This window comes from Lepus europaeus, chromosome 1 (genome assembly GCF_033115175.1).
Source record: "Lepus europaeus isolate LE1 chromosome 1, mLepTim1.pri, whole genome shotgun sequence".
NCBI lineage: Eukaryota > Metazoa > Chordata > Mammalia > Lagomorpha > Leporidae > Lepus > Lepus europaeus.
Window position 1 is genome coordinate 154,004,461 of NC_084827.1, and position 27,309 is coordinate 154,031,769.

General features: G+C 38.3%; 1 protein-coding gene across 6 annotated transcripts in view; it reads right to left on the reverse strand.

Moving 5' to 3' along the window:
- KANSL1L (KAT8 regulatory NSL complex subunit 1 like) overlaps nt 1-27,309 on the reverse strand; it is a 179,272-nt gene that overhangs the window by 90,907 nt on the left and 61,056 nt on the right. For all 6 annotated transcript variants that reach the window (XM_062190902.1, XM_062190921.1, XM_062190875.1 and 3 more), the window contains exon 4: nt 4,373-4,570. In XM_062190902.1, the coding sequence (XP_062046886.1) occupies nt 4,373-4,570 (198 nt within the window). The remainder of the gene's footprint in view (nt 1-4,372; nt 4,571-27,309) is intronic.

The following is a 27,309-nucleotide window of genomic DNA, read 5'->3' on the forward strand; positions in this document are numbered from 1 at the left end:
AATTACAGTAAACAAAAGCTACATAAATGGAAATAGTACATTCATATAAGACAGTAACAACTATTTTCATTACACATGTAACCCATGTTCATTGTAGAAAAATTGGAAAATTCAAAGAAGTTTAAAAAGTGTAGAAGAAAGTCATTTACAATCCTACTTCACAGAAAAAAATTGATAATGTCTTAGCATATATATTTCCCTCTAGAATAAGGTTTCTGAGTATACATGTTCATGAATATATGTAAAACATGCACACACACATGCTTTTTTTAAAAAATGATTTATTTATTTATTTGAAAGTCAGAGTTACAGAGAGGCAGAAGCAGAGAGAGTCTTCCATCCGATGGTTCACCCCCCAGATGACCCCAACGGCCAGAGCTGTGTGGATCCAAAGCCAGGAGCCAGGAGCTTCTTCCAGGTCTCCCATGCAGATGCAGGGGCCCAAGGACTTGGGTCATCTTCTGCTGCTTTCCCAGGTCATAGCAGAGCTGGATTGGAAGAGGGGCAGCCAGGACTCGAATTGGTGCCCATATTGGATGCTGGCACTGCAGGTGGCAGGTTTACCTGCTACACCATAGCGCCAGCCCCCACATACATACTTTTAATAAAATCATTTCACATAAATTTTCTAAAATACTGAGGCAGAGTGAGAGTGAGCCATCTTACCACCTTAACTGGCTGAAAATATTCCATTATAACATTTATATATTATCCATATACTCATGTTTATGAGTATATGAGATAATTATTTTGAAACTCTTTGTATTTAACTAATAAAATGCTAATGGATATAATGACACTAAAGGAATATTAAGAATTAAGACTGTTGTTTGATTCCTTAAGAAAAACTTTCATGAAAAAGATCATGAAATGTTTTGACCATCTACTTTTTTGAGAAATAATATGTACCTAATGACTTCATTTTAAAAATTATTATCAGACTTTTTAGAAGATAGCTCATTTTACAAATCATCAATACAAATAGATTTTTTTATTCATTTAGCAAGTATTAATTAGTCTAGTCACACAATTCAACCTATGGTGTAGCTCATATTTTCCAGCCTGAAACACAGAAACATTCTTCTCATTGTTTTGCTTCCAAAAACATCATTAAAGCCACTGGAAATCGCTGGTCCGGTATGTTTTATTAATTGGCTCACAAAAACATCACTACAACCCTGAGCCTTTCCCTTACCAATGGCCTACTCTGGCCCAATACACTCTCATGTACCGGACTATGTATGTGGCTTAGGAAATTCACAGTAAAAATGAAAATAAGAAAATAAAATTAGGGAAGATAATATTTGAACTCTGGATATAAAAATTAAACAACTTTAAGTCAAAAAAGTATTAGCTATTCATAAGTTTTCTAATGTAAATATATTAGAAGTGAGATTTATTGTAAATCACCTAAAGGACTTAATATGAGGTATGTTTTAAATCACCTAAAGTAATAAAAATAAGGTACATTTTAATTTGTGAACAAAATAGATTACGTGACAATGCAAGTGTGACTATTATGAATCCATAAAGTAGTTTTTTAAATGACACGTCTACTACTCAATACTGCCATTATATTTTAGCTGCAAGCTCTAACTTCTGTAACCAAGTCAAAAGCTTATCAAGAACAGCTGAATACCAATAGATTATGTCAAGAAAAATAGGTGTAATATTGAGCTTGCTATTCCTAGTGCTTAACTCACACCTTGACTGTCTTCCTTAACAAATATTTGAAAATAACTTATTTTTAAAGTGATTTATAAAGGCATTGTTATCATGTTTCAAGAGCAAATGACTTGTTGATAGCAATTTATAATTACCTTCCAAGCAATTGTTGTTGCCCCTTTTTCCCATCTTTTTTCCTCTACTGTTCCTACACTAAGCCATTACCATTTTAAAAAAGTATTTATTTATTTGAAAGTCAGAGTTACACAGAGAGAGGAGGCAGAGAGAGGGAGAGAGGTCTTCCATCCGATGGTTCACTCCCCAATTGGCTGCAATGGCCGGAGCTGCGCTGATCCGAAGCCAGGAGCCAGGAGCTTCTTCCAGGTCTCCCACACAGGTGCAGAGGCCCAAGCACTTGGGCCATCTTCTACTGCTATCCCAGGCCATAGCAGAGAGCTGGATTGGAAGTGGAGCAGCTGAAACTTGAACCGGTGTCCATTTGGGATGCCGGCGCTTAAGGCCAGGGTGTTAACCCGTTGCACCACAGTGCTGGCCCTGAAGCCATTACCATTGCTCACACAACTCCTGCTTTCCAATACTACCTAAGCCTCTGATACTCCCATCAGCAAAGAGACCTAAAATGCACAAACTATCCAAGGCCAGCTTCATGGGCACAGAACCTGTGCAGCCATACAACTTATGTTTGCTGACTGTTCTACTGTCTTTAAATTCTTAATTTTTTTTTAAATAAAGGATTCTCCAATTTCATTTTGCACTGGGCTCTTCAAATTAGCCAGTTCTGGGACCAGGGCCGGCACCGTGGCATAGCCAGTAAAGCCGATGCCTTTGGCATCCCATATGGGTTCTGGTTCATGTTCCAGATGCTCCATTTCGGATCCAACTTCCTGCTAATGCACCTGAGAAAGCAGCAGAAAATGGCCCAATTGCTTGGCCCCTGTACCCATGTGGGAGTCCCAGATGAAGCTCATGGCTCCTGGTTGCTGGCTTTGGCCTTGCCTAGCACTAGCCATTGTGGCCATTTGGGGAGTGAACCAGTGGATGAAAGATCTTTCTCTGTCTCTCTGTACCTCTGCCCATCAAATAAATAAGTAAATAACTAAATAAATAAATCTTTTTTCTTTAAATTAGCCAGTTCCAATTTAATCTCAAGTGCAACCGAATTGGTAATACCAAGGAGAGAAGAAAAAAAAAAATAAGAAATCACTTTTTAAAGTTAAAATTCCCCTAGAATTGTGATATATTAAGAATTAAACCAGCTTACTTTCCCTTGAATAAATAGAGACCTACAGTTGAAAAAAGTAGATTTGACTGAACAAGCAAATAAATTATTCTGCAGATGAAACAATTAAGGTAAAAATGAAGGGGGATTGATCCCACAGGATAACAGCAATAAAAGAAATAAGGCAGTGAGATTATGAGAAAATAACTAACAGTAATTTTAAAATGTTGCTTACATGATAAAATGCATTCCAATTTAATATCAGATATTACCAAACAACTTCCCAGATTACAAAATACTCATGAAAGTATTCTGATTTTGCATTCCAATTAAGGAAAACTCTAGGTAATTATATTTAAAAATATGGGGTAGGAAAATTTATATCATATTTTGTATTGCCAGAAAGAAGACAGTAACCTGGTAATAAATTACTTTGCACTTTGTCAGAAAAACCCAGGAAAATTAGGTGCAGGTAGCTTTGAATCTATATTATTTCCCCAGGGAACATGTAATCCTGCTAAGTGATCAAGACTGGCTGTGCTCTGGCAGATCCAATCTAGTTTCAAGGTATTAAAAAACCATGTTTGTTCAAAACCACCAAAGTCTGAATCAAACTAAATGGTTTCATATCAGAAGAACATAATAGGATTTAGTTACCAGGGAAGGCATTCGAATCAAAATAATATACAAGAAGCTATTTTTTAAAAGATTTATTCATTTGTTTATATGAAAGGCAGAGTGACAGAGAGAAAGGGAGAGACAAAGAGAGACAAACAGAAACAGAGAGGTCTTCCATCTGCTGATCCACTCCCCAAACGTTTACAACAGCCAAAGCCAGGAGCCATCCAGGTGGTTGTCAAGAACCCAGGTACTTTGGTCATTATCTGGTGCCTCCCAGGCACATTATGAGGAAACTGGATGTGAAGTAGAGGCAGGACTTGCTCCCAGGCACTCCAATATGGTATGTGAGTATTCTAAGCAGTATCTCAACTCATTGTGCTATAACATCTACCCTTATGAGAGGTTTCTTTGACTTTCCACTTACATGATCATTTTTACACAAAGAAACCCAGGTTATAATTATTATCTTTCATTTGAAATCTCACTCAATAAGTCAGTAAAACAACCTTTCAGATTTATTAACTAGTGTAACAATACTATCCTTCTGAAAAAAAAAAAAGCCTAATGCTGAGAAATTTTGTTAATAAAAGGATTTTGCAACACAAAAATGAATTATCATCGATGGCTATGTGCCAGTACTTTCCATATTAATTTAAATAATTTTAAATATATCAATATTATAAGAGACCAATCAGATGCTAAGTATTTTAATTATATTTAATATCAAATGGCCAATTGTAATAACTTGTATCCCAGACAGACACACATATAATGATGTTTATTTGAATAGTTTATGAAATAAAGTAGAAGTCTTTTCCTACCACGGAAACTTTGCTCTGACTTTACCTGTTTTTCTATGTTTCGAAGAAGTAATGTAGGACTGCTGGGTGACATCTCAAAATCTTGTTCTGGGAAAGGATCTTGACTCTCCTGGGAAATCTGAGGATTCCCTGCAGTGTTTAACGAAGCTGCTTGATCTGCATATTGTGTTTGTTTTTTCAGATTGTCTTTTGGAACTTGACATTCTTCTAGAATCACTATCCCCTAGACAAACAGCAAAGAAATCATTGAAATAAAAACAAGTTGATTACTAAATCACTTTTAATACTACAGTACACTTGAAACTATGCTTATTACCCCTTAGAAATAACAATAAATACACTTGAAAGGAGAGTTTAACTCTGAGAGAAGTTGGCAGAGTTAAAACGTGTAGCTAAAATAACATTAATGCCCGATGGGTTAGGCTTGTAAAGTATTGTCAAAAGTTATATAAATGCAGTGTTTCTCTTCTTATTGTTTTTAAATAATATCATTAAAAGCATGAAATATTTAGAATAAAATAAAAGGCTTATTATATTCAGAATATGGGCATTTCAGACTGAAATCTAGAATATTTCCTGATACAATTTTCTGACATTTTGTTAGTAGCATTTGTATTTGAGTTTTATATTTGAGCACTCTGAATTTGTTAAATCAAAATTCCAAACTTACAACCTTCAAACAACAATCTGATTCTATACTTCTCTCAGCGCCCCCTAATGAGCCCTGTCTCAGTTACTGCCAGTCAGCATCCATGGACTAGAGTGTACCACTGGGGGTAGGAGGCAGGATACTTTAAAGGACAATCCAAGTTCCTACTGTTTATAGAACAGTGGTGCTAATATTAAAGGCACAGGTTTTCAACCTCGATGCTGTATTTTCTGGAATGTAAGGAAGCAAGGGAATGAGAGGAGCTCTAGCTGCCTCCTGTACTCTGTTCCTTTTTGGAAACATACATCCTAATTCTTCAGCTGATTTTTCCCACATTCCCCAGCTTCTTTTCTCTTACTGATCTCAACCTTAGCGACAGACAAGAGATGAAGGTGACAAAGAAGTGCAGACATGATCTTAATGGTTTCATAGTAAGTTCTCATAATAAAAGTTTATCTCTTCCTACCCTTTTTACACCTTTCCTTCCAAAAAATTACATATACAAAATTTTTTTCAAAATGCTAATAGCTAACTGAAAAAGTATTGAACTCCTAATGTGGCTAATATATTCCATAATGAAAAATAAACTAAAACACTTATATAACTATAACTACACATGATTTCAATTATGAAACAAATTATATGACTGCTATGGGTCAGTCTATATCATGGGTAAGTACTTTGAAAAAGATGGAAACTCCCTATAAATGATAATGTGTTATAAATGTTTTAGCTTACAACGTATAGTGAATATATAACTTTAGAATGAACATATTCAGGTATTGTGTTAAACATAGATTTTGCTGTTTTGTAGGTATATTACCACTGATGTTTCACCAAAGTCATAAATGTATTATATTTTAGTTCTACATTTAGAACAGTGGTAGTATGCTGCTGACTTCTCCAGAGAAAGGGATCCAAATATTGTGCTCAATGACTATTTTCTTAGAATGTACAAATATGGCCATCAAGAAATATGAATAAACATTTAACAGACATTCTAGTTTTATTTGATATTTTAAAAATTAAATTCAATATGATAGATGTAGTATCATCAGTTTCAAAATCTCTAGAAAGTATTCATTCAAAATTTCTATAAGACTCTCTAGGTTTTTTCACAAGTACCTACCTGTACATCAAGGAAACACAAGTTTATTCCATCTCAGTTTAATTACAATTATGCTTGGTTTGATTGCAGTTTATATTATGTGTCAGACTGTACAGATTAGCCTTCTTTTTTTTTTTTTTTTGACAGGCAGAGTGGACAGTGAGAGAGAGAGACAGAGAGAAAGGTCTTCCTTTTCCTTTGGTTCACCCCCCAAAGGCTGCTGCGGCCAGTGCACTGCGCCAAACCGAAGCCAGGAGCCAGGTGCTTCTCCTGGTCTCCCATGTGGTTGCAGGGCCCAAGGACGTAGGCCATCCTCCACTGCACTCCCGGGCCACAGCAGAGAGCTGGCCTGGAAGAGGAACAACCGGGACAGAATCCGGCGCCCCGACCGGGACTAGAACCTGGGATGCCAGCGCCGCAGGCAGAGGATTAGCCTAGTGAGCCACAGCACCGGCCAGATTAGCCTTATTTCACACCCCATATTCATATTATTGCTTCTATGAAAACCTATTCTAAATTTCAAAAGCCCAATTTCCAAGCCTTTATAATATCACCTTTTTACAAATAGGAAGCCTGCTGTAGTTAACTCCATAAAGAATAAGATTTTTAAAATTCAATCAGGGAGACATTCATAGTCAACTGAATAATTTTTTTTCCATTTAAACTACTGCCCTGGACAAAACTCTCAAATTATAAAAAGATGATCTCCCATAGCTAAGAACAGGTAAGAAAGAGATGAGGATTAAAACCTTTGGGAATTTACAGAGAGTTTCTGTTTTTAAAAAATTGAGTTTAATGATAGATAAAATAATGTACATACAAAGATGGACTTTTTCAGAAAACTGAGTTCAGTAATGGACACAAGCATAAGACAAAAGCAAATCAATTGCTACAGTGAAGACAAACAATACTTTTAACATTGGAGAGTTCACCACTCTCATTCTCAGGGTACTCAAAGAAAACACTACCTGGGAAATAAACAACTGCCTTACCAACATATTTATATTCACATAAAGTCATAAAAGCTAACTGTAAGCAAAATTTTAAATAAAAAAACTTTTTAAATTTTTATTTTATTAGAAATGTCCACACAGCCAGGGCTGGGTTAAGAGGAAGCCAGGAGCCCAGAACTCCATCTAGTTCTCCCACGTAGGTGGCAAGGATCCAACTACATGAGCCATCACCTGTTGCCTCCCCAGACCACATTAGCAGGAAGCTGGATCAGAAGCAGAGTTACCAGAAATGGAACCAGGCACTCTGAAATGAGATGGGGGCATTCCATGTGAAGCCACTGTGCCAAATGCACACCCCAAAAGAAAAGTTTAAAACGCAGAAAACATACAATTACAAATATGGAAGATTCTATTACAGAATAAAAAGAGAAATCAAAGAAAGATGGGACAGCCAGTGTCTCTCTCAAGAAAAACTATTATAATTGTTTCCTGAGAGTGATAAGAAACTTGTCTTAGTCAAAAGCTTAAGCAAAGAAAAGGAGAGATACAGGAAGTTGTATGATAACAAAACCACCATAGAAACAATAAAGTAATGTTGCTAATAACCACTTTGTTATCTTTTCTAAAAATTTAAACAAAATTTGACTGTATGGAGTGCAGTAAGGAGCAGATGACAGTTTATAAATCTAAATCTTGTCAATCTAGATCTAGAAGATCTACTCTGTGTGTTTCCTCTCTTAAGGCACAGACTAGCATTTATTTAAACAGGAAGCGTACAGAATAGTATGTTGCAATCACTTTCTCCTAAGTTTATCACTAATTTAACTGAAAAGAAATTTTTTTTCCTTTCAAGATACATTAAACAAAATGTCTGTTTCACTCAAGATAGAATTAATTATCCTTTTCAAGATTGCTTTTTATAATAACTCAGGAAGTTTTAAGAGCAAAGAATGTGATGTTTTTCCTATTCAGCCTAATAATAGCTCAGCTAAATTGCAAATAGATAATGAAAACCTTAATTTCCAAGAAATGTTAGAAGAAAGAACTAAAATAAATATTATTTTTTGATAGTATAACTGTATAACATTTTTCATAAAATAAATACAACACTATTCTTAAGGATATAAAACACCAGATAGACTCTAGCCTGAATCAAGAAAAAGTAAGGCCATATAAATTATTATTGGTAAGTTTATATCTCTTTCCCTGAAATAATTTATTACAATAAGTATTATATAAACATGTAATCAAACTTTTTTTAAAAAAGATCAGCCTATTTGAAAGGCACAGTGACAAAGAGAGGGAGAGACAGAGAGACAGCGAGAGCTTCCAATTACTGGTTCCCTCCCCAGATGGCCCCAATGGTAGGGGCTGGGTCAGGCCAAAGTCAGGAGCACTCCCATTGTGGGGTGCCAGAGTTCCAAGCAGCAGCTTAACCCACTGCACCACAACACTGGCCCCATAATCATACTTTTAAACAAGAATAAACAACTAGTAGATAGTACTGCTTAGACTATATAGTGAAATATCCTTTCTCAAACCAAACGGTTATGAATCAGGTTATCTAGATTCAAATAAGAAACTTAATCAGCCATTTAATTGGGAACCCACTTTCTTGAAAATTTCCAAGTTGTTATATTTTTGACTCATTCTCAGGATTCTTTGCTATACAAATATATATTATATTATGACCTTTAAAAAAAGTGATCAAAGAGGACAGATTATCTGGTGATCTTGAAAGAACTGGGATATCACTACAACTGAAGTTTCCTGTAAGTATAGTAAACAACAAGAAAAAGTAACTATGGCAGTTTAATATGAAACTTCCATTAGGAAACTCCCCCTCAAATATGAACTTTTATATCTTTCTATTTTCCTTCAGAAACCACCACCAAATCCTAAGAGGCATTAATATTTATCACTTCCTAGCTTCCTCTTCTGTTCTTGTAAAATCATAGTTTCTGCTCCATTGACTATCATACTACTTTTTCATTCCTAAAACTATATTTCATGTTGTGCTTGCCTTCAAATATTTAAGGATTGCCTTTTTCTAGTTCAATCAATTCATCAAGAAAATTATTATTCATCCTCCAAAGTCAAACTAACATACCCCTTTTTTCTCTTTAAGTTTCCTCTGAGCTTATTTACTTCTAAATATTATATGTACTTCCCTATCTCCTTAAATATAGGTGTGTGTATATATATTTATTATATATATGCATGGACATATTACATTATTTTATATTGCAACTATTTGCATGTTCTCTCTTATCGGAAAATAAATGCATGGTAGAACATAAAACTTTTCAGTTTCAGTTGATGTAAAGACTTGAAATGGGTTTGAACCAACTATACAGTTCAAGAATTCTCATTCTTTCCTTTTTCAGATCAATCCCCATCAGATTTTTTATAATATCAGGTTATTTCTAGTAGGTCTACAGTAACACCAGGCAAAACACAGTTTCCCACAAAGACAAAGTTACAAAGATATATTTAGCAATATTTAGATTAAACAGGGCTTCATGAGATTATATGAGGACTCTTCATTTTATTGGTTCCATGGGAAAATGAATATGAGTTTCAAAGAGCCTATAATTTTCGATTCCTCAAGTTTCAGGAAACCTATAATTTGGGGGACAAAGTGCATTTTTAAGCAAGGGAAATGCCAAGTTAAAATTTCCCTGACTGGACTAAAACCGCATTTAATCGCTTAAGCATTTGTTTAATTTTTAATCACCATTAGGCTGAAATACCTGAAAATGTTTGTTCATCATTGTATATTTTAAGCACATAGGCATCTGCCTATGTATGAAAGGAAAAAGGAAAAAGGGAGAGAAGGAGAGAAAATAAGGGAAAAAAATGAATGAATTTTTATTTTAAAATTACTAAAAATAATAACATAGCTTCAAGTGTCATCTTGACGGAAACAATTCCAAATCTATGTCTTTTTTAGAGATAACTCTAGAGATAAGTATCAGGGAAATACTAAAACATGACAGAGAATTATCAGAGTGATGATATGTGAAAATAGATAGAAAACCAAGTATTCTCAAATATTGTAAATATTTCTAACTTTTTGACATTCGATGTGTAAGGAAGTTCATTTTCATTAAATCACGTATAAGTCAAGCATTGGAGGGTGAACCAACGGCAAAAGGAAGACCTTTCTCTCTGTCTCTCTCTCTCACTGTCCACTCTGCCTGTCAAAAAAAAAAAATAATAAGAAATAAAGGAACTTGGGGCCAGAGCTGTGGCGCAGTGGGTTAACACCTTGGCCAGCACTGTGGTGCAGCAGGTTAACTCCTTGGCCTGAAGTGCCAGCATCCCATATGGGCACCTATTCTAGTCCCGGCTGCTCCACTTCCAATCCCGCTCTCTGCTATGGCCTGGGATAGCAGTAGAAGATGGCCCCACTGCTTGGACTCCTGCACCCCCGTGGGAGACCCAGAAGAAGCTCCTGGCTCCCAGCTTCGGATCTGCTCAGCTCCGGCCATTGCGGCCAACTGGGGAGTGAACCGTTGGATGGAAGACCCCTCTCTCTCTGCCTCTCCTCTCTCTGTGTAATTCTGACTCTCAAATAAATAAATAGATCTTAAGAAAAAAAAAGAAATAAAGGAACAATAAGAGGAGACACTGTCTGAAATCAGTCATTAGCAGAGTTACTGAAAACATAAATTCCACTGATAATTTTCCGATGCCTCTGTGTGTGTGTGCGCACACACACATGTCGTGTTCACACGACAGGCACACATGTATGTTTGTAAGGGATGAATTTTGGAAATTGTCAGAAGTGTGACTTAAAAAAATGTCAAAGGACATGTTATACTTTAAAAAAATACCTTTTAGGAAATCATTAGGCTCAAAACCTTGAGGCAGAATTTGAGAATACCTGGCTATTGTTTGTATTATCAAATATAATCACTGATAATTTTCTGTAGTATTTTGGAAAACATTTCTCTAGCACATACTTTCTCCATTAATCAGACTTCATGCACTCACTTATGGTGGCTTTTTTTTGGTAAATATTTATTTATAAATATTAATTTTATTTATAAATATTTTTAAAATATTTATTTATTTATTTGAAAGTCAGAATTATAGAGACAGGAAGAGACAGATCTTCCATCTTCTGGCTCAATCCCCAAATGGCCGCAATGGCCAGAACTGTGCCAGTCTGAAGCCAGGAGCCAGGAGCTTCTTTCACATCTCCGACGTGGGTGCAAGGGCCCAAACACTTGGGCCATTCTCCACTGCTTTCCTGGATATACAAGCAAGGAGCTGGACTAGAAGTAGAACAGCTGGAACAGCCGGGACCTGCGCACCGGTGCCCACATGGGATGCCCATGTCACAAGTGGCAGCGTTACCTGCTACAGCGCCACAGGGCCACCCCATGGTGGCTATTATTAATAACAAAAATGTAAATTTTACTGTAATTAGTCCAAGAGACATTCCCTAAGTAGAATATGATGAATTAACCCTTTCTTCAGGCATTCAAGTTCACCTCCATGAATTTCCTTCATCAAATCTCCCATAGCAGTATAGTTGTGTTTATCATTTTTATTATTTCTTCTTTGTGATTGTTTATATATGTTTTATCACACATGGAAATTTTTGTAACTTATTGTAATATTCCTGACTTTTGGAAAATTATTTTTTTTGACCTTGATACCCTTATCTGTAAAACAGAAGCAATAACTACCAACAATTAAGGTTATTTTCAGTTTAAAGTGAAATAATACATATAAATTTTTAAAATAATAACACATTTTTTAAACTTTTTTCATAGTTTACTACTGTTATATCACCACAATCATTAAAAACAATATTAATATCTAGGTACAGTACTGAACATAAAAGTTTATCTGATGAATTCTGGGTATATAAGAAACAGCAAAAGAAAAAGAGGGAAATAAAGACTGAACACTTATCCTAAAATTGGGAAGAAGAAAGGGATGTTTTCAGTTATCATGTCTATTCACCACTTAACAGAAGGTCCTATCCTATGCCATAAGGCAAGAAAAAGAAAAAGTCTACAGAAGACACAGATGGCATCTTAATCATAGGTGATATAGTTATGAATGTAGAAAACTCTAAGGAAACTACAAAAAAGCTGCTAGAACTGAGAAGCTTAGAAAGAAGACAGGATATATGGTCAGAATGTAGAATCAACTTTATTTTCATAGTCTAGTAATGAAGTGGAGTACAGTAAAATAAAAAGAAAATATCATTAATAATAACATCCTAAAACATCAAATGGTTAAGGAAAATGTAATAAAATATGTTAAAAACCTGTATACTGAAAACTACCAAAACATTGCTGAGAAATTTAAAGTTTTAAATAAATGGACAGGGGCCGGTGATGTGGCTAGCGGGTAAAGCTGCTGCCTGCAGTGCTGGCATCCCATATTGGAGCCGGTTTGTGTCCTGGCTGCTCCACTTTTGATTCAGCTCTCTGCTATGACCTGGGATGGCAGTAGAAGATGGCCCAAGTCCTTGGGCCCCTGCACCTGCGTGGGAGACCCAGAAGAAACTCCTGGCTCCTGGCTTCAGATTGGCACAGTTCCGACTGTTGCGGCCATGTGGGGGAGTGAACCAGCAGATGTAAGACCCCTCTCTCTCTCTCTCTGCCTCTCCTTCCCTTGCTGTGTAACTCTGACTTTCAAGTAAATAAATAAATCTTAAAAACAAATAAATAAATAAATAAATGGACAGATAATTCATGTTCACTTTCTTGAGGGTAACATATTGTTAAAATGTCAATACTTGGGGCTGGTGCTGTGGCACAGTAGGATAAGCTTCTGCCTGCAACGCTGTCATCCCATACTAGAGCCAGTTCAAGTCCCAGCCACTCGTCTTCCATTCTAGCTCTCTGCTTATGGCCTGGGAAAGCAGTGGAAGATGGCCCAAGTGCTTGGGTCCCTGCATCTGTGTGGGAGACCTGGAAGAAGCTCCTGGCTCCTGGCTTCAGATCGGCCCAGCTCTGGCTATTGCGGCCATCTGGGGAGTGAACCAGCAGATGGAAGACCTTTCTCTCTGTCTCTCCCTCTCTGTCTATCTCTACTTCTCAAATAAGTAAATAAAAGTCTTTTTAAGAAAATGTCAATACTCTCTAAATATATGAGCATATTTGATGTGATCCCAAGCAAAATCCCAGAAGAAATTTTTGTATGTACTAATGAACTGACCCTAAAATTTATATAGAAATGAAAAGAAATAAACACTAAGACAATTCTGAAAAGGAAGAGCAAAACTGCAATATTCAAAGTGGGAGTAATAAAAAATGGTACTGGTATAAAGAAATAGATTATTTTTCTAAAAAAATCAATGGAAAAGAACAGGAGGACCAGAAATGAACCCATACATATATTGCCAGTTGATTTCTTAGAAAGACATTAAGGTAAACAATGTTGAAATAATGTAATTTTCAGAGAATGGTGCTGGAACATCTGGATATCTATTCAGAAAAATCATTAGAAATTTAACCATTGGAATGAACTTTCGCCTTCTTGACTAAAGGCATACATTAAAATTAACTCAAAATTATCACAGACCTACAGATAAATGCCAAAATATTAAAGACACTGTAGAAGAAAACAAAATGGGAAATCTTTGTGACCTGTGGGTAGGCAAAGATTAGACAGGACATAAACAGCACAAATAATACAATAATTGATAAATGAGACTTTATTAAAGTTAAAATCTTTACTTTTTTTTTTTTTGACATGCAGAGTGGACAGTGAGAGAGAGAGACAGAGAAAGGTCTTCCTTTTCCATTGTTTCACCCTCCAATGGCCGCTGAGGCCAGCGCGCTGCAACTGGTGCACCGTGCTGATCTAAAGCCAGGAGCCAGGTGCTTCTCCTGGTCTCCCATGCGGGTACAGGACCCAAGGACCTGGGCCATCCTCCACTGCACTCCCGGTCCACAGCAGAGAGCTGGCCTGGAAGAGGGACAACCGGGATAGAATCCGGCGCCCCGACCAGGTATAGAACCCGGTGTGCTGGTGCCACAGGCGGAGGATTAGCATATTGAGCCATGGTGCCAGCCAAAATCTTTACTTTTCAAAAGATATAATTAAGGAAATGAAAAGACAAGTCAGGATAAGAGAAAATATTCAAAATATGTTTGTCAGATACATATGCATGGCATGCATCCAAAATATATAAAGAAACCTTGCTAGTAGATAACACCCACTAAAAGTGAACAAAAATTTCAATATATATTTCACAAAAAAGATATATGAATAGTGATGAGAACATTAGGAAACCTTCACTATCAGTAGTCTCTAGGAAATATAATCAATAGAACCAATATGAGATACTATTATGCATCAATCAAAATGGCATGGCAAAAGTTAAAAAGATTGTAAAATGTTATGTATTTGTGAAGATATGTCTTAACTGAAAACTTCATACCTTGCTGGTAGGAGTGGATAGTGGTACAACAACATCCAAAAACAGTTTGTCAGTTCCTTTAAATTTCTTTTTTTTTTTTTAAGATTTATTTTATTTATTTGAAAGACAGAGTTACATAGAGAGATAGAGACAGAGAGAGAGGTCTTCCATCCGATGGGTCACTCCCCAGATGGCCACAATAGCTGGAGCTGAGCTGATCTGAAGCCAGGAGCCAGGAGCTTCTTCCGGGTCTCCCACATGGGTGCAGGGGCCCAAGGACTTGGGCCATCTTCTACTGCTTTCCCAGGCCATAGCAGAGAGTTGGATCAGAAGAGGAGCAGCTAGGACTAGAACCGGTACCCATATGGGATGCCGGCACTTCAGGCCAGGGCTTTAACCTGCTGCGCCACAGCACCGGCCCCAGTTTAGTTCCTTTAAATTTCAATCCATTCTACCATATGAATTTTTACTCAAGAAAAATCAAATAATATATATCTACACAAAAATGTATAGAATATTTATAGCGTTTTATCATAATATTCCTGGTTGACATATACTCTGGATCTATGCATCATGGGATTCTCACAGAAGAGCACAACTCCTAAAGATACATTTGCAATAGGTACAGGTGTTTAGCACAGCAGTTAAGATGGTGCTTGGGATACCTGCATCCCATATCCAAATGCCTACTACAAGTTCCTGCTCCTCCATTTACAATCAGGTTTCCTGCTAATGAGCATCCTGGGAGGCAGCAGAGAATGGCTCAAGCTCTTGGGCCCCTGCCACCCACATAGGGGCTAAGATAGAGAGTTGAGGCTCCTGGCTTTGCTATGGCCCATCCATGGCTATTGCCAGCATTTGGGAAATGGAACCAGCAGATGGAAGAGGGAGGGAGAGGGATAGGGATATTGATAGGGATAGGGAGGGTTATGGTTATCATCTTGGAACTGTATCTATGAAATATATGGATTTTTTTTCTTTATATTAATAAAAATTTTCAAAAATATGTTTCTCTCTCTGCCATTCATTTAAACATTTTTTATAAAAAGGATAAGTGAGGCTTGCACTGTGGCATGACAGGTAAAGCCACTGCTTACAGTGCTGGCATCCCATATGAGCGCTGGTTCAAGTCCCAGCTACTCCACTTCCGGTCCAGCTCTCTGCTATGGCCTGGGAAAGCAGTAGAAGATGGCTCAAGTGCTTGGGCCCCTGCACCCACCTGGGAGACCAGGAAGAAGCTCCTGGCTCCTGGCTTTGGATTGGTGCATCTCAGGCCATTATGGCCATTTGGGGAGTAAACCAGAGGATGGAAGACCTCTCTCTTTCTCTCTCTCTCTCTGTGACTCTACCTTTCAAATAAGTAAATAAATAAATAAATCTTTTTTTTTTTAAAAAAAGATAAGTGTGTAATAAAAAATCAGACAAAAGGAGACAATGCACATGTGTATGAGCTGGTGGTAGTCACCACAAGCCAGGAGCCACTTGAAATTGGAAGCAATCAAAATATTAATGAGCAGAAGAACAAATAAGCAATTTGTGAAACATCAATAAAATAAATGAATACAAATCAACAAAATAAATACTACAATAACTATTAAAACATATAAAATGAATCTCAAAATGTTATTTGCAAGTAAAAGAGTATTTACTTATGAGGCCATTCATAAAAAAAAAGAATATAATTTATACTGAGAGAAAGTAGATTAGCAGTTGTTTGGGACCCTCATGTTAGGAAGAAGGAAATTGACTGGATAAGGGCATAAGGAGGTTTTTTGGATACTAAAAAGATTCAGTATCTTGAATGTGGTCATACTTACATGAGTGCATCTATGTCAAATCTCATCACGTTTTCTACTTAAAACAGATGTATTTGTTAAAATCTCCCAGTAAAAATACCCAGAAATCCTATATTTAACATAACAATTAAAAGGTTAGCTAAACCAAAAAGAAGAAAATCAAATTCCTGAAAGCTCAAAAAAATGACAAAACAAAAAATCAAACCATTTACTGTATTAGCAAACAGCAAAGCTGTGAGAAATTATTAAGTCCTAGATAATTTGTCAGTCTAAAATATTTTTTTTTAAAAAATCACATAAGGAAAAAGAGACAAAGATTTGTCCTTGAATAGAAATGGGTTAAACAATCAGTGGGAGAAAAGTCACCCCATGTTGTTTTCATCAGTTCTCTATAAGAAAATCAGTGTATGCTAAGAAACATAAACTCCAGATCCTTACCTTCATGAATTCTGAGATTTGGATACCCAAAAATACATCTTTGAATACATCCTTAGGAAATCTGATTTAATGCAAAATCATCTAGACAAATACATAGACTCTCTGAGATTGCCACAAAAGAGCAATACTCTTAAAGATTACATGTGAAAAAAAAAAACAAAAACAAAAACATGAGCATATAATCCATATGCTCAAGGGGCAGAAGTCACAACAAAGAAAGTACTAAGACTCACATAACTTCAGTGGAACAATACAAATGAAATTAGATTTACTATGATAAAAGAAAGTGTCTACTCCTCATGTAGGATCTCTGTCCTTAATGTGTTGTACATTGTGATTTAATGCTATAACTAGTACTCCAACAGTATTTTTCACTTTGTGTTGCTATGTGGGTGCAAACTGTTGAAATCTTTATTTAATATATACTAAACTGATCTTCTGTATATAAAGAGAATTGAAAATGAATCTTGATGTGAATGGAAGGGGAGAGGGAGTGGGAAAGGGGAGGGTTGCAGGTGGGAGGGAAGTTATGGGGGGGGGGAAGCCATTGTAATTCATAAGCTGTACTTTGGAAATTTATATGCATTAAATAAAAGTTAAAAAAAAAAAAACCAAAACCATGCAAACGATTAAGATCACAGAAAAAAAAAGTGTCTTAAAAATGAGAAAATTTGCAAACTATCCAAATAAAAATGCATATAGATTAAAATGAAAAATGCTACCAAAAAATTAAGGACTCAATATACATATTAAAGAGCAAATTACCTACCTCTCTACCTAGTAGAGAGAATGAATAAATTGGAAGAGAAACCTGAGGAAATAATCAAACATAATAGCTCAGAGAGCTATAGACATGGATAAATATTGAGAGAAAGAGAGAGAGAGAAAGAGAGAATGAGAAGGTTCAAATGCCTTATTATGTCTCCAGAAAGAGAAAATAAAGGTAAATAAAGGAGTTAACAATTATTCAAAAACAGAATAACTGAGAATTTTCTAGAAATGCAAATGCACAAATCCAGAGAGTAAATAACCTATACACCTATATAGCTCAAAGGTAAATTTCAGTACAACAAAAGCCAAAGTCTTAAAAAACAGTCCAAAGGGGCCGGCGCTGTGGCTCAACAGGCTAATCCTCCACCTTGCGGCACTGGCACTCCGGGTTCTAGTCCCGGTCGGGGTGCCAGATTCTGTCCCGGTTGCCCCTCTTCCAGGCCAGCTCTCTGCTGTGGCCGGGAGTGCAGTGGAGGATGGCCCAAGTGCTTGGGCCCTGCACCCCATGGGAGACCAGGAGAAGCACTTGGCTTCTGCCATGGGATCAGCGCAGTGCGTCGGCCGCAGCGCACCAGCCGTGGCGGCCATCGGAGGGTAAACCAACAGCAAAGGAAGACCTTTCTCTCTGTCTCTCTCTCTCACTGTCCACTCTGTCAAAAAAAAAAAAAAATAGTCCAAAGAAAATATTGCCTACATAGAAATAACAATTAGAATGACAGTAGTTGTGGTGCAGTGGGTTAATCAATCACCTGCAATGCTGGCATCCCATATGGGCTCCAGTTCTAGTCCTGGTATCTCCACCTTCCATCCAGTTCTCTGCTTATGTGCCTGGAAAAGCAGTGGAAGGTGGCCCAAGTGCTTGGGCCCCATATCCCCTACATACCCCTGATGGAGTTCCTGGATCCAGACTTTGACCTGGCCCAACCCCAGACTTTGCAGCCACTGGGCGAATGAACTAGCAAATAGAAAATCTCTCTCTCTCTCTCTGCCTCTCTCTCTGCCTCTCCCTCTCTCTGTAACTCTGCCTTTCAAATAAATAAATCTAAAAAAAAAGAGAAGAAATGATAGTAAAATTCCCACACTAACCATACGAATTAGAAAAAAATATTCTTCGGCCGGCGCCGTGGCTCAATAGTCTAATCCTCCGCCTGCGGCGCCGGCACACCAAGTTCTAGTCCCAGTCAGGGCGCCGAATTCAGTCCCGGTTGCCCCTCTTCCAGGCCAGCTCTCTGCTGTGGCCAGGGAGTGCAATGGAGGATGGCCCAAGTCCTTGGGCCCTGCACCCGCATGGGAGACCAGGATAAGCACCTGGCTCCTGCCATTGGATCAGCGCGGTGCGCCGGCCACAGCGCGCCAGCCGCGGCGGCCATTGAAGGGTGAACCAATGGCAAAAGGAAGACCTTTCTCTCTGTCTCTCTCTTTCTCACTGTCCACTCTGCCTGTCAAATATATATATATATATATTCTTCAAAGTGTTGAGAGAAAATAACTGTTAACCTAAAATTCAACACCTACTTAAATTTTCACTCAAGAATGTAAGTGAAGTGAGTGTATTTTCATACATACAGAGACTAAGAAAATCTACTACCAATCATAAATTCTCACTGAAAAAAGTTTTTGATAAAGAATACACTTCAGGGGGCCGGTGCTGTGACACAGTGGGTAAAGCCTGTAGTGCTTGGCATCCCATATGGGCACTGGTTTAAATCCCTGCTGCCCCACTTCTGACGCAGCTCTCTGCTATGGCCTGGGAAAGCAGTGAAAGAAGACCCAAGTACTTGGGCCCCTGCACCCACGTCGGAGACCCAGAAGAAGTTCCTGGCTCCTGGCTTTAAAGTGGCTCAGCTACGCCATTTCAGCCATTTGGGGAGTTGAAGCAGTGGATGGAAGACCTCTCTCTCTCTGCCTCTGTCTCTCTGTAACTCTGCCTTTCAAATAAAATAAATAAATATTTAAAAAAAGAATACACTTCAGAAAGAAACAGTTAATCCAGAAAAAAAAAAAAAAAAGAAAAAGAAACAGATTTAAGAGTAGGGTAACATGTAAGTAAATCCATCTGAACATTGACTACATAAAGTAATATAATGATGATGATAACTTTATGGCACATAAAAACAAATAGTAAGAATAAGACAATGATATATTTTGGATTGAAGTGAATAAACAAAGTATTTAAGATCTTCACATTGTTTAAGAAAATAATACTAATTTTTAGAGGTTAGTGTCTGGCATTGTGGCACAGTGGCTTAAGCCACTGCTAGGGACACTCACATTCCATATTGGAGTGCCTGGGAATAAGTCCCATGTCAGTTTCTGATTCAGTTTCCTGCAAATGCACCGGAAATTTGCAGATGATGGGCCAAGAACTTGGGTTCCTGCCACCTAAGTGGGACACTGAGATGGAATTCCTGGCTCCTGACTCAGCCCTGGCTGCTGTAGGCATTTGGGGAACGAACCAGTGAATTGAAAATTTCTCTCTGTATCTCTCCTTTTGTATTTGTCACTCTGCATTTCAAACAAAAACATAAATTTTCTTTCTAATTTAAAAATTCAAAAGTTAAAAAAATTTTAGATGAAAAACAAATATACACATTAAAATAAAGGTGTAACTACAAAAGAACAGAAATAGGACATAAAACTTCCAAATTAATTAAGAAAGAAAAGAAAGTTTTTTAAAATTTCATTTTATTAGAATAGATTAGGCCAATGGTAATCAAGGTCTGATCTCTGGGGCTGGCATTGTGGCACAGCATGTTAACCCATTGCTTGTAAAGCTGACATCCCTTATGGGCAACAGTTCAAGTTCCAGTTGCTCAACTTCCAATTCAGCTCCCTGCTGATGTGCTTGGAAAGCAGCGGAAGATAGCCCAAGTGCTTGGGCCCCCGCCACCTAGGTGGGAGGACCAGATGGAGTTCCAGGCTCCTGGCTTCTGCCTGGCCCAGCCCTGGCCATTGTAGCCATCTGGGGAGGGAATTAGTGGATGGAAGATCTCTCCCTCTGTCTCTCCTCTTTCTGTAACTCTTTCAAAGAAATAACACAGATCTTTAAAAAAAAAAAACAAAAACAAAAACAAAAAAACCTGTGGTCCTTATACCTGGGAACATGGATATGTAAATTCCCAGACCCCAACTAAAACTGCTGAATCAGAAGTTTTTGTGGTAAGGATAGATTTTTGCTTTAACAAATCAACCAAGTGATTCTGATGTCTAATAACATTTGAGAACCAATGGGCTAGGCTACACTGTGGTAACAAAGATACACTAAAATCTTAGCAGCTTATCACATACAAGTTTATTTCTCACTCATGCAATGTCCACTGTGAGTCCAGAGTTCTCCAAGTAGACGCCTGTCCAAGTGGTGCCTCAGTGATGTAGACTGCTTGCTTCCTGTAGCTATGCCATCTGGAACATGTAGTTACCAAGTCACCACAGCAGTGGAAGAGAGAGCATGAAGAATAACATATTGGTTTTTAAATACTTTTCCCTAAAAGTGTAATATATTATTTCTACTCATAGCTCAGTCCAGACATAATCCTGCCTCACTGCATAGGGATTGGGAAATATGGGGAGATCATGCATGTTTATTGGGCAATAAATATCTCTGTCACAGCAAGCTCTTAAGTCAATAAGTATACTGTGCTCCTTCTTCAGAACACTCGACCTATATTCCCAAGTGAGCTAACCAAAGTCCCATCCTGTCACTACATTTAGTTTCAGGTTCAGGAACTCTGGGAAATGCACGATAGTCTCCCCATCCAGTCTAGATGGTTTCTCCTCATCTGGAGATTTATGATCTTAAAATATATCTGCCTCTCCTCATGTAATATGCAATACTGGAACAGGGATAAGATAACCACAATAAAAACTATTACTCAGAAGGGGAAGAATATTTATCAGTTACTGGTCTATTTTAATGCTAAAATTCTACTGGAAACTCTCGCGCCTCTGCCCTCGGAGCAAGGCCTAGTTAGGTCCTGACTTTCTCTCCCTATTAGAGTGCTTTCGGTCCCTGCAGTCTGAAGCTTCTGAATCAGCCCCCAAAATGTTCTTCTTTTCACGTTGCCTTCCCTGGCAATATCAGTAAATGTTTATGCCTCCTTTAGGAAATGTAAAGCGTTCAGCCTACTTCTAAGCTCACTGAAGGCTTCAGTTGGCTTAGGTCTTGAACAGTAAAAGGACCATTTTGGTCGGGTTTGTGGCTTCATTGGCAGTACAACTCATTCAAAAACTCAGCAGGGTGGTGGCCATTTGGCCTACCAGTTAAGAAACTGCTTTGGGATGCCTGCAACTCACACCAGAGTACCTGGGTCCAATGCCCTGCTCTAGCTCTTTGGAAGGCAGTAGTGATGGCTCAAGTGGTTGGGTTCCTGCCACCCACATGGCTGATCTGGATTGAGTTCTTGGCTTCTGACTTGCTCAGCCCTGGCCATTGTGGGCATTTGGGGAGTTAATGAGCAAATGGGAATGCTCTGTCTCTCAGATTAAAAAAATAAATAAATAAAAAACACCTGAGAAAAATTCCATTTTCTGCTCTCAGGTAGTTCCATATGCCAACAGTCACACATAGTTCTTTTGAGATAGACTATCTATCTCAAAAGATATTCCGGCCGGCGCCGCGGCTCACTAGGCTAATCCTCCGCCTTGCGGCGCCGGCACACCGGGTTCTAGTCCCGGTCAGGGCACCGATCCTGTCCCGGTTGCCCCTCTTCCAGGCCAGCTCTCTGCTGTGGCCAGGGAGTGCAGTGGAGGATGGCCCAAGTGCTTGGGTCCTGCACCCCATGGGAGACCAGGAGAAGCACCTGGCTCCTGCCATTGGATCAGCGCGGTGCGCCGGCTGCAGCGCACCAACCGCGGCGGCCATTGGAGGGTGAACCAACGGCAAAGGAAGACCTTTCTCTCTGTCTCTCTCTCACTGTCCACTCTGCCTGTCAAAAAAAAAAAAAAAAAAAAGATATTCCTTTTGCCTTTCTCTTAGTCTGCTTTATATTGCTATAACAAAATACCTAAGTTTCAGTACTTTATAAAGAAAAGAAGTTTATTTAATTTACAGTTTTGGAGGCTGAATGTCCAATCTGGTGGCCCCAACTGCTTGGCTTCTGGTGAGATAACCTTTTTTCATTGCATCACAAAACGACAGAAACAGCAAGGGGAATGGCCACATGGAGAAGAGTCCAAGCTCATGGGGTGGCCTTGCTTAATAACAATCAGCCCAAGCAAGAACTAAGTCACTAAGTGAGTCTAGTATTAATTCCTTCTGAGGTAGTGCTTTCATGATCTAATTAACTCATTAACGCTCTTTGCCACACTAGAGATCATGCTTCTAGTACATGAACCCTTCAAGAACATATTCAAACCATGTACAAACTATACCAGCTTTCTAACTCCCTATATTTACCTATACACTCCTTTTTGCCCTCCCTTTTTTCTATCTTCTTTGGGGTCTTATAAAGCTATTGAGTCAGGGTGGAGAAATTCACATTCTTATCTTTCCCCATGGCAATTTTATCTACCTCAATGTTTTGTCTAACTTTAATTTTAGTCTGATATTTGCTCTCAATCACTTTGGCCCTTTACTATTCAAAGGTTTTCTCATCTCTCATTACATAAAGGCTAGGAGTCAGTTTGGCCACTTTTGAGAGACTCTGAATTTCTAGAAAGACTTTCTCTTTCATGTATGTTTCAAACAGATTTTAAAAAGACCTAAGTATAAATATTACTAATAAAAAGTAGAGTCAAAAAGTAAAACCTACATATAGGACAAATTCTAGACAAAACACAAAGATACAATTAGCAAATTAAAAAGACAGTAAGTAATTACTTATGGAATTACTTCTGTTTCTAAAATTTTCAATAGGTTGAAAGGTACAATTTTTTGTCTCTTTTTAATATTTCCATTTCTTCAGAAAAAAGAAGAAAAGATACATAATGTTTGTATAATAGAGACTTTCCTAGAATTAAAGATATAAAATCTAAAATTAAATGTATACTCTGAAAAAAATTAAATACACATCCAAACAGAGACTTATAGAAAAATATATATAGCAGCCGTGTCTGAAAGGTCAGTAGACCTCTTTGTGACTACTATACTTAGGAAAATAAGCCAGTCCTCAAAGACAACTATCATATGTTTTCCCTGATTTGTGGTAACTAGTATACAGGGCACAAAAAAGTAATGTATATGAGCAAAGTAGACATTTTGAGATTTGATTATCGTTTATAGCCCTTGTCTATACTCTTGAGGAAGAGTGTTTTTTCTATTCACCACTTGCTGGATTTTTAATTTAGTGGAGTGTAAAGCTTGTGATTATGAAGAAAATTGAAAAGTATGTCAATGTAAAACTTTAAAAAAAAATGGGAAGGGAGAGGTGAGTGAGGGTGAGACTGAGAGAGGGAGAGAGAAGAGGGGGGAGAAGTATCATTATGCTCTTAAAACTGTATGTATGGGGGCTGGTGCTGTGGCGTGGCAGGTAAAGCTGCTGCCTGTGGTGCCTACATCCCATGTGGACGCTGGTTCGAATCACGGCTGCTCCACTTCTGATCCAGTTCTCTGCTATAACCTGGGAAAGCAGTAGAAGATGGCCCAAGTCCTTGGGCCTCTGACCATGTGGGAGACAAAGAAGAAGCTCCTGGTTCCTGGCTTCGGATCGGTGCAGCTCTGGCCATTGCAGCCAACTGGGAAGTGAACCAGCAGATGAAAGACCTCTCTCTCTCTACACTTCTCCTTTTCTTTCTGTCTAACTCTGACTTTCAAATAAATAATAAATAATAATTTTAAAAAAAGTGGAGCGGCTGGGACTCAGACCAGTAGCCATGTGGGATGCCAGCACTGCAGACAGTGGCTTGACCCACTATTCTGCAGCGCCGGCCCCTCACATAGCATTAAAAAAAATAAAAACCTGTATATATGAAATATATGAAATTTGTTCCATTTATATAAAAAGGGTAAAAAATAAAAAATACCCATAAAAAGATAAGGCAATAAGATTTTATCTTAAGTGTAATGAAATTCACTGAAAAGTTTTATTTAGGTGTATGAAATAATCTGAATAACATGTTGATCAAATCAATTTGACTGTGGGGAATGGATTATAAACTAATAATACTGAAAGCAAAACATCATTAAAGATATTAGCACTCCAGAGATGGTGGCATAAAGGTATTAACTGCAGAGAAAGGCAGGTGACCAAATTAAAGAAAATCTATGGAGTTAGAAGCAACAACAGGCCTTGCTCACAGGTTTGATAACATAATGTTAGGAAACTGAGAAGACTCAAGAACAATTTCTCCAAGTTTTATCCTTAAACAAGTGAGTAGCCAGATAATTGTGCTAGCTTGATTTGAGGAAAAGACTATGATAGAAAGCTTTTGTGGATAAGGTTGTGGTGACAGGGCAAAAGAACTAAGTAATCTGTTTCAGACATGTCTAAATTTGAGAATCATACTAGAAATTGCTATGGATTGGATTAGGTCTCCCCCAAATTCACATGATGAAATTCTAGTCTTCCTTTCCCAATCACAGTATTGGAGACACGGATTTAAGAAGGTAAGGTTAAATGAGGTCATCAAGGTGCAGCCCTGAAGTACTGGAATTGGTTTCCTTACAAAGGAGAAAGACACTAGCGATCTCTTTGCTTACCATGTGAGGACACAATGAGAAGGTGGCTATCTGCAAGACAGAGGGAGGGTCCTTGGCAGACACCAACACTGCCAGAATTTAGTCTTGGACTTTCCATCCTCTAGAACCATGACAAAATAAATTTGTTTTTTAAGTCAAAGTGTGTGTGTGGGGGGCATTTTCAACCATTGTTACAACTGTTTATAGTTGGCTAAGGAAGTATGTTAAAAATTAGGAGGAATGATTGAAAGAAAACAATTATAATGTACAGTTTCAAACAAGTAGAGAGAAAAGAAAACGAATGAATGAAATTCTAATATACAAAAGACAGAAAAACCATATACGAAGACAAAGAGAAGAGAAATAGGGAAAATATGAAAAACAGAAATTAATTCAAATACATATTATTTTAAAGATTTACTTATTTATGTTTGAAAGTCAGAATTACAGGAAGAGAGGGAGAGATAGAGAGATTTTCTATCAGCTAGTTCACTTCCCAGAGGGCCAAAATAGCTAGCGCTGGAACAGGTGGAAGCCAGGAGCTTCTTTCAGGTCTCCTACATGGGTGGCAGGGGCCCAGATACTTGGACTGTCATCTACTGCTTTCCCAGGCCATCAGCAGGGAGCAAAAATAATAAAATAGAAAATATAGAGATAATGGAAGATCAGTAAGACCAAAAAAATCACTCCAGAGTGAAAAATTAACAAAACAGACAAAAAATTTGAAAAACAACACAGAGGGCACTTTTGCAAACTTAAGGCAGGCATTTAGTTTAGCAGTTAAGACACAGTTAATATGCTAGTGTTTCATATTGGAGTGTGTAGGTTGAATACTGAGCTCTGGATCCTGACCCCAGCTTTTGCTAATGCAAAACTTTGGAGGCAGCAGTAATGAATCAAGCAACTGGGTTCTTGCCCAATGTGTGGGAGACCCGCACTGAGTTTCTAGATCCCAGCTTCAGCCTAGCTCCAGTCATTGCAAACATTTGAAGAGTAAATCAGTAGATGGAATCTCTCTAATAAATTTGAAATTTGTTTTAAAGTGAGAATATAATTTTCCTCATGGGCATTGTCTACCTTAGAAAAACTACTACAGAACATGCCTGTGACTATAGACTTGTAGTTCAGGCCACCGAAGTTTAGAGATGGGACATGGGCACTCCCTTGACTTGCATCCTCTGCTCTGCTTTAACACAAACCAGGAGAAAAAGAAAGCTCGGCATCAGAAGCAATGGGTGGCAGGCCTATTGATGGCTGATCTGTACAGTGATCTGCCCTCAAGGAGACCCAACAGGCCAGTCCACTGCAGTGGCTTTCAATGTGGTAAGCCTGGGCTTCAGCAGAAGTCAGCTTGTGAAGAGCCCTGGCAGCTCTGCCAAGAGTTGGATCACTGGAAATGGACCTGCCCTGGAGTCGAAGGATGCCCAGGTCAGAGCCACAGATCTTATTGGCTCTAAGCTGAAAAGCCCTTCACTCAGCCCAACTTCCAAAGTGACCACTGCAGCTGAGGGTGTGGTCAAGTAGGGTCAGCAACATTGCAGGCAGAACTGTAAATTTCTTGTTAGAGATGCCCCCTGCCTTTACCTGGCCAGCTCTCCTCCCAGGCCAGCCAAGTAATGAAAGTCAACAGAGTGCCTTCCCCTAGGAGGTTCACACCTCCCTTAGGATATACCCCATGTGAAGAGATAGGTCTGGGCCTCTTAACTTACAAGGCCTAAAGCCCACCAGATTATTATCAAGCCCCTTCTATCAGGTTCTATTTGCCTCTCAATCAGACAACTTAATTGTAGCTTAGACAGCACCTTTCTTAGCTCCTCTAATAATGACTCTGTCCTTTGTTCTAGACCCTGTCTAGCGCACTTGGGCCTCATTCCTTTGTAATCATAACCTCTACTCTACCACCAATGGCTCTACTCCCAACCTGTGTGTACTGATGGTCCTCTTCCCCACTTAATGCTGTATAATTGTTCAAACCTGGTAAATGCCACTCTTAGGATCATTGGTTACTATCCTCACTCTGTCTTTTATGACCTTGTCTAAATATGATCAGAGTTGGCAAACTTGGAAGGCTTCCATAGCCTTGGCAACTCATGACGACAGCCTAGGGTGGTTACTGGCGCCATAAAGTAGAGTGTCAATTTGTTGGGTCAACAACAGGAGCCACTGTGCACTTGCTCCTCATGTGGGATCTCTGTCCTTAATGTGCTGTACATTTTGATTTGATGCTATAACTAGTACT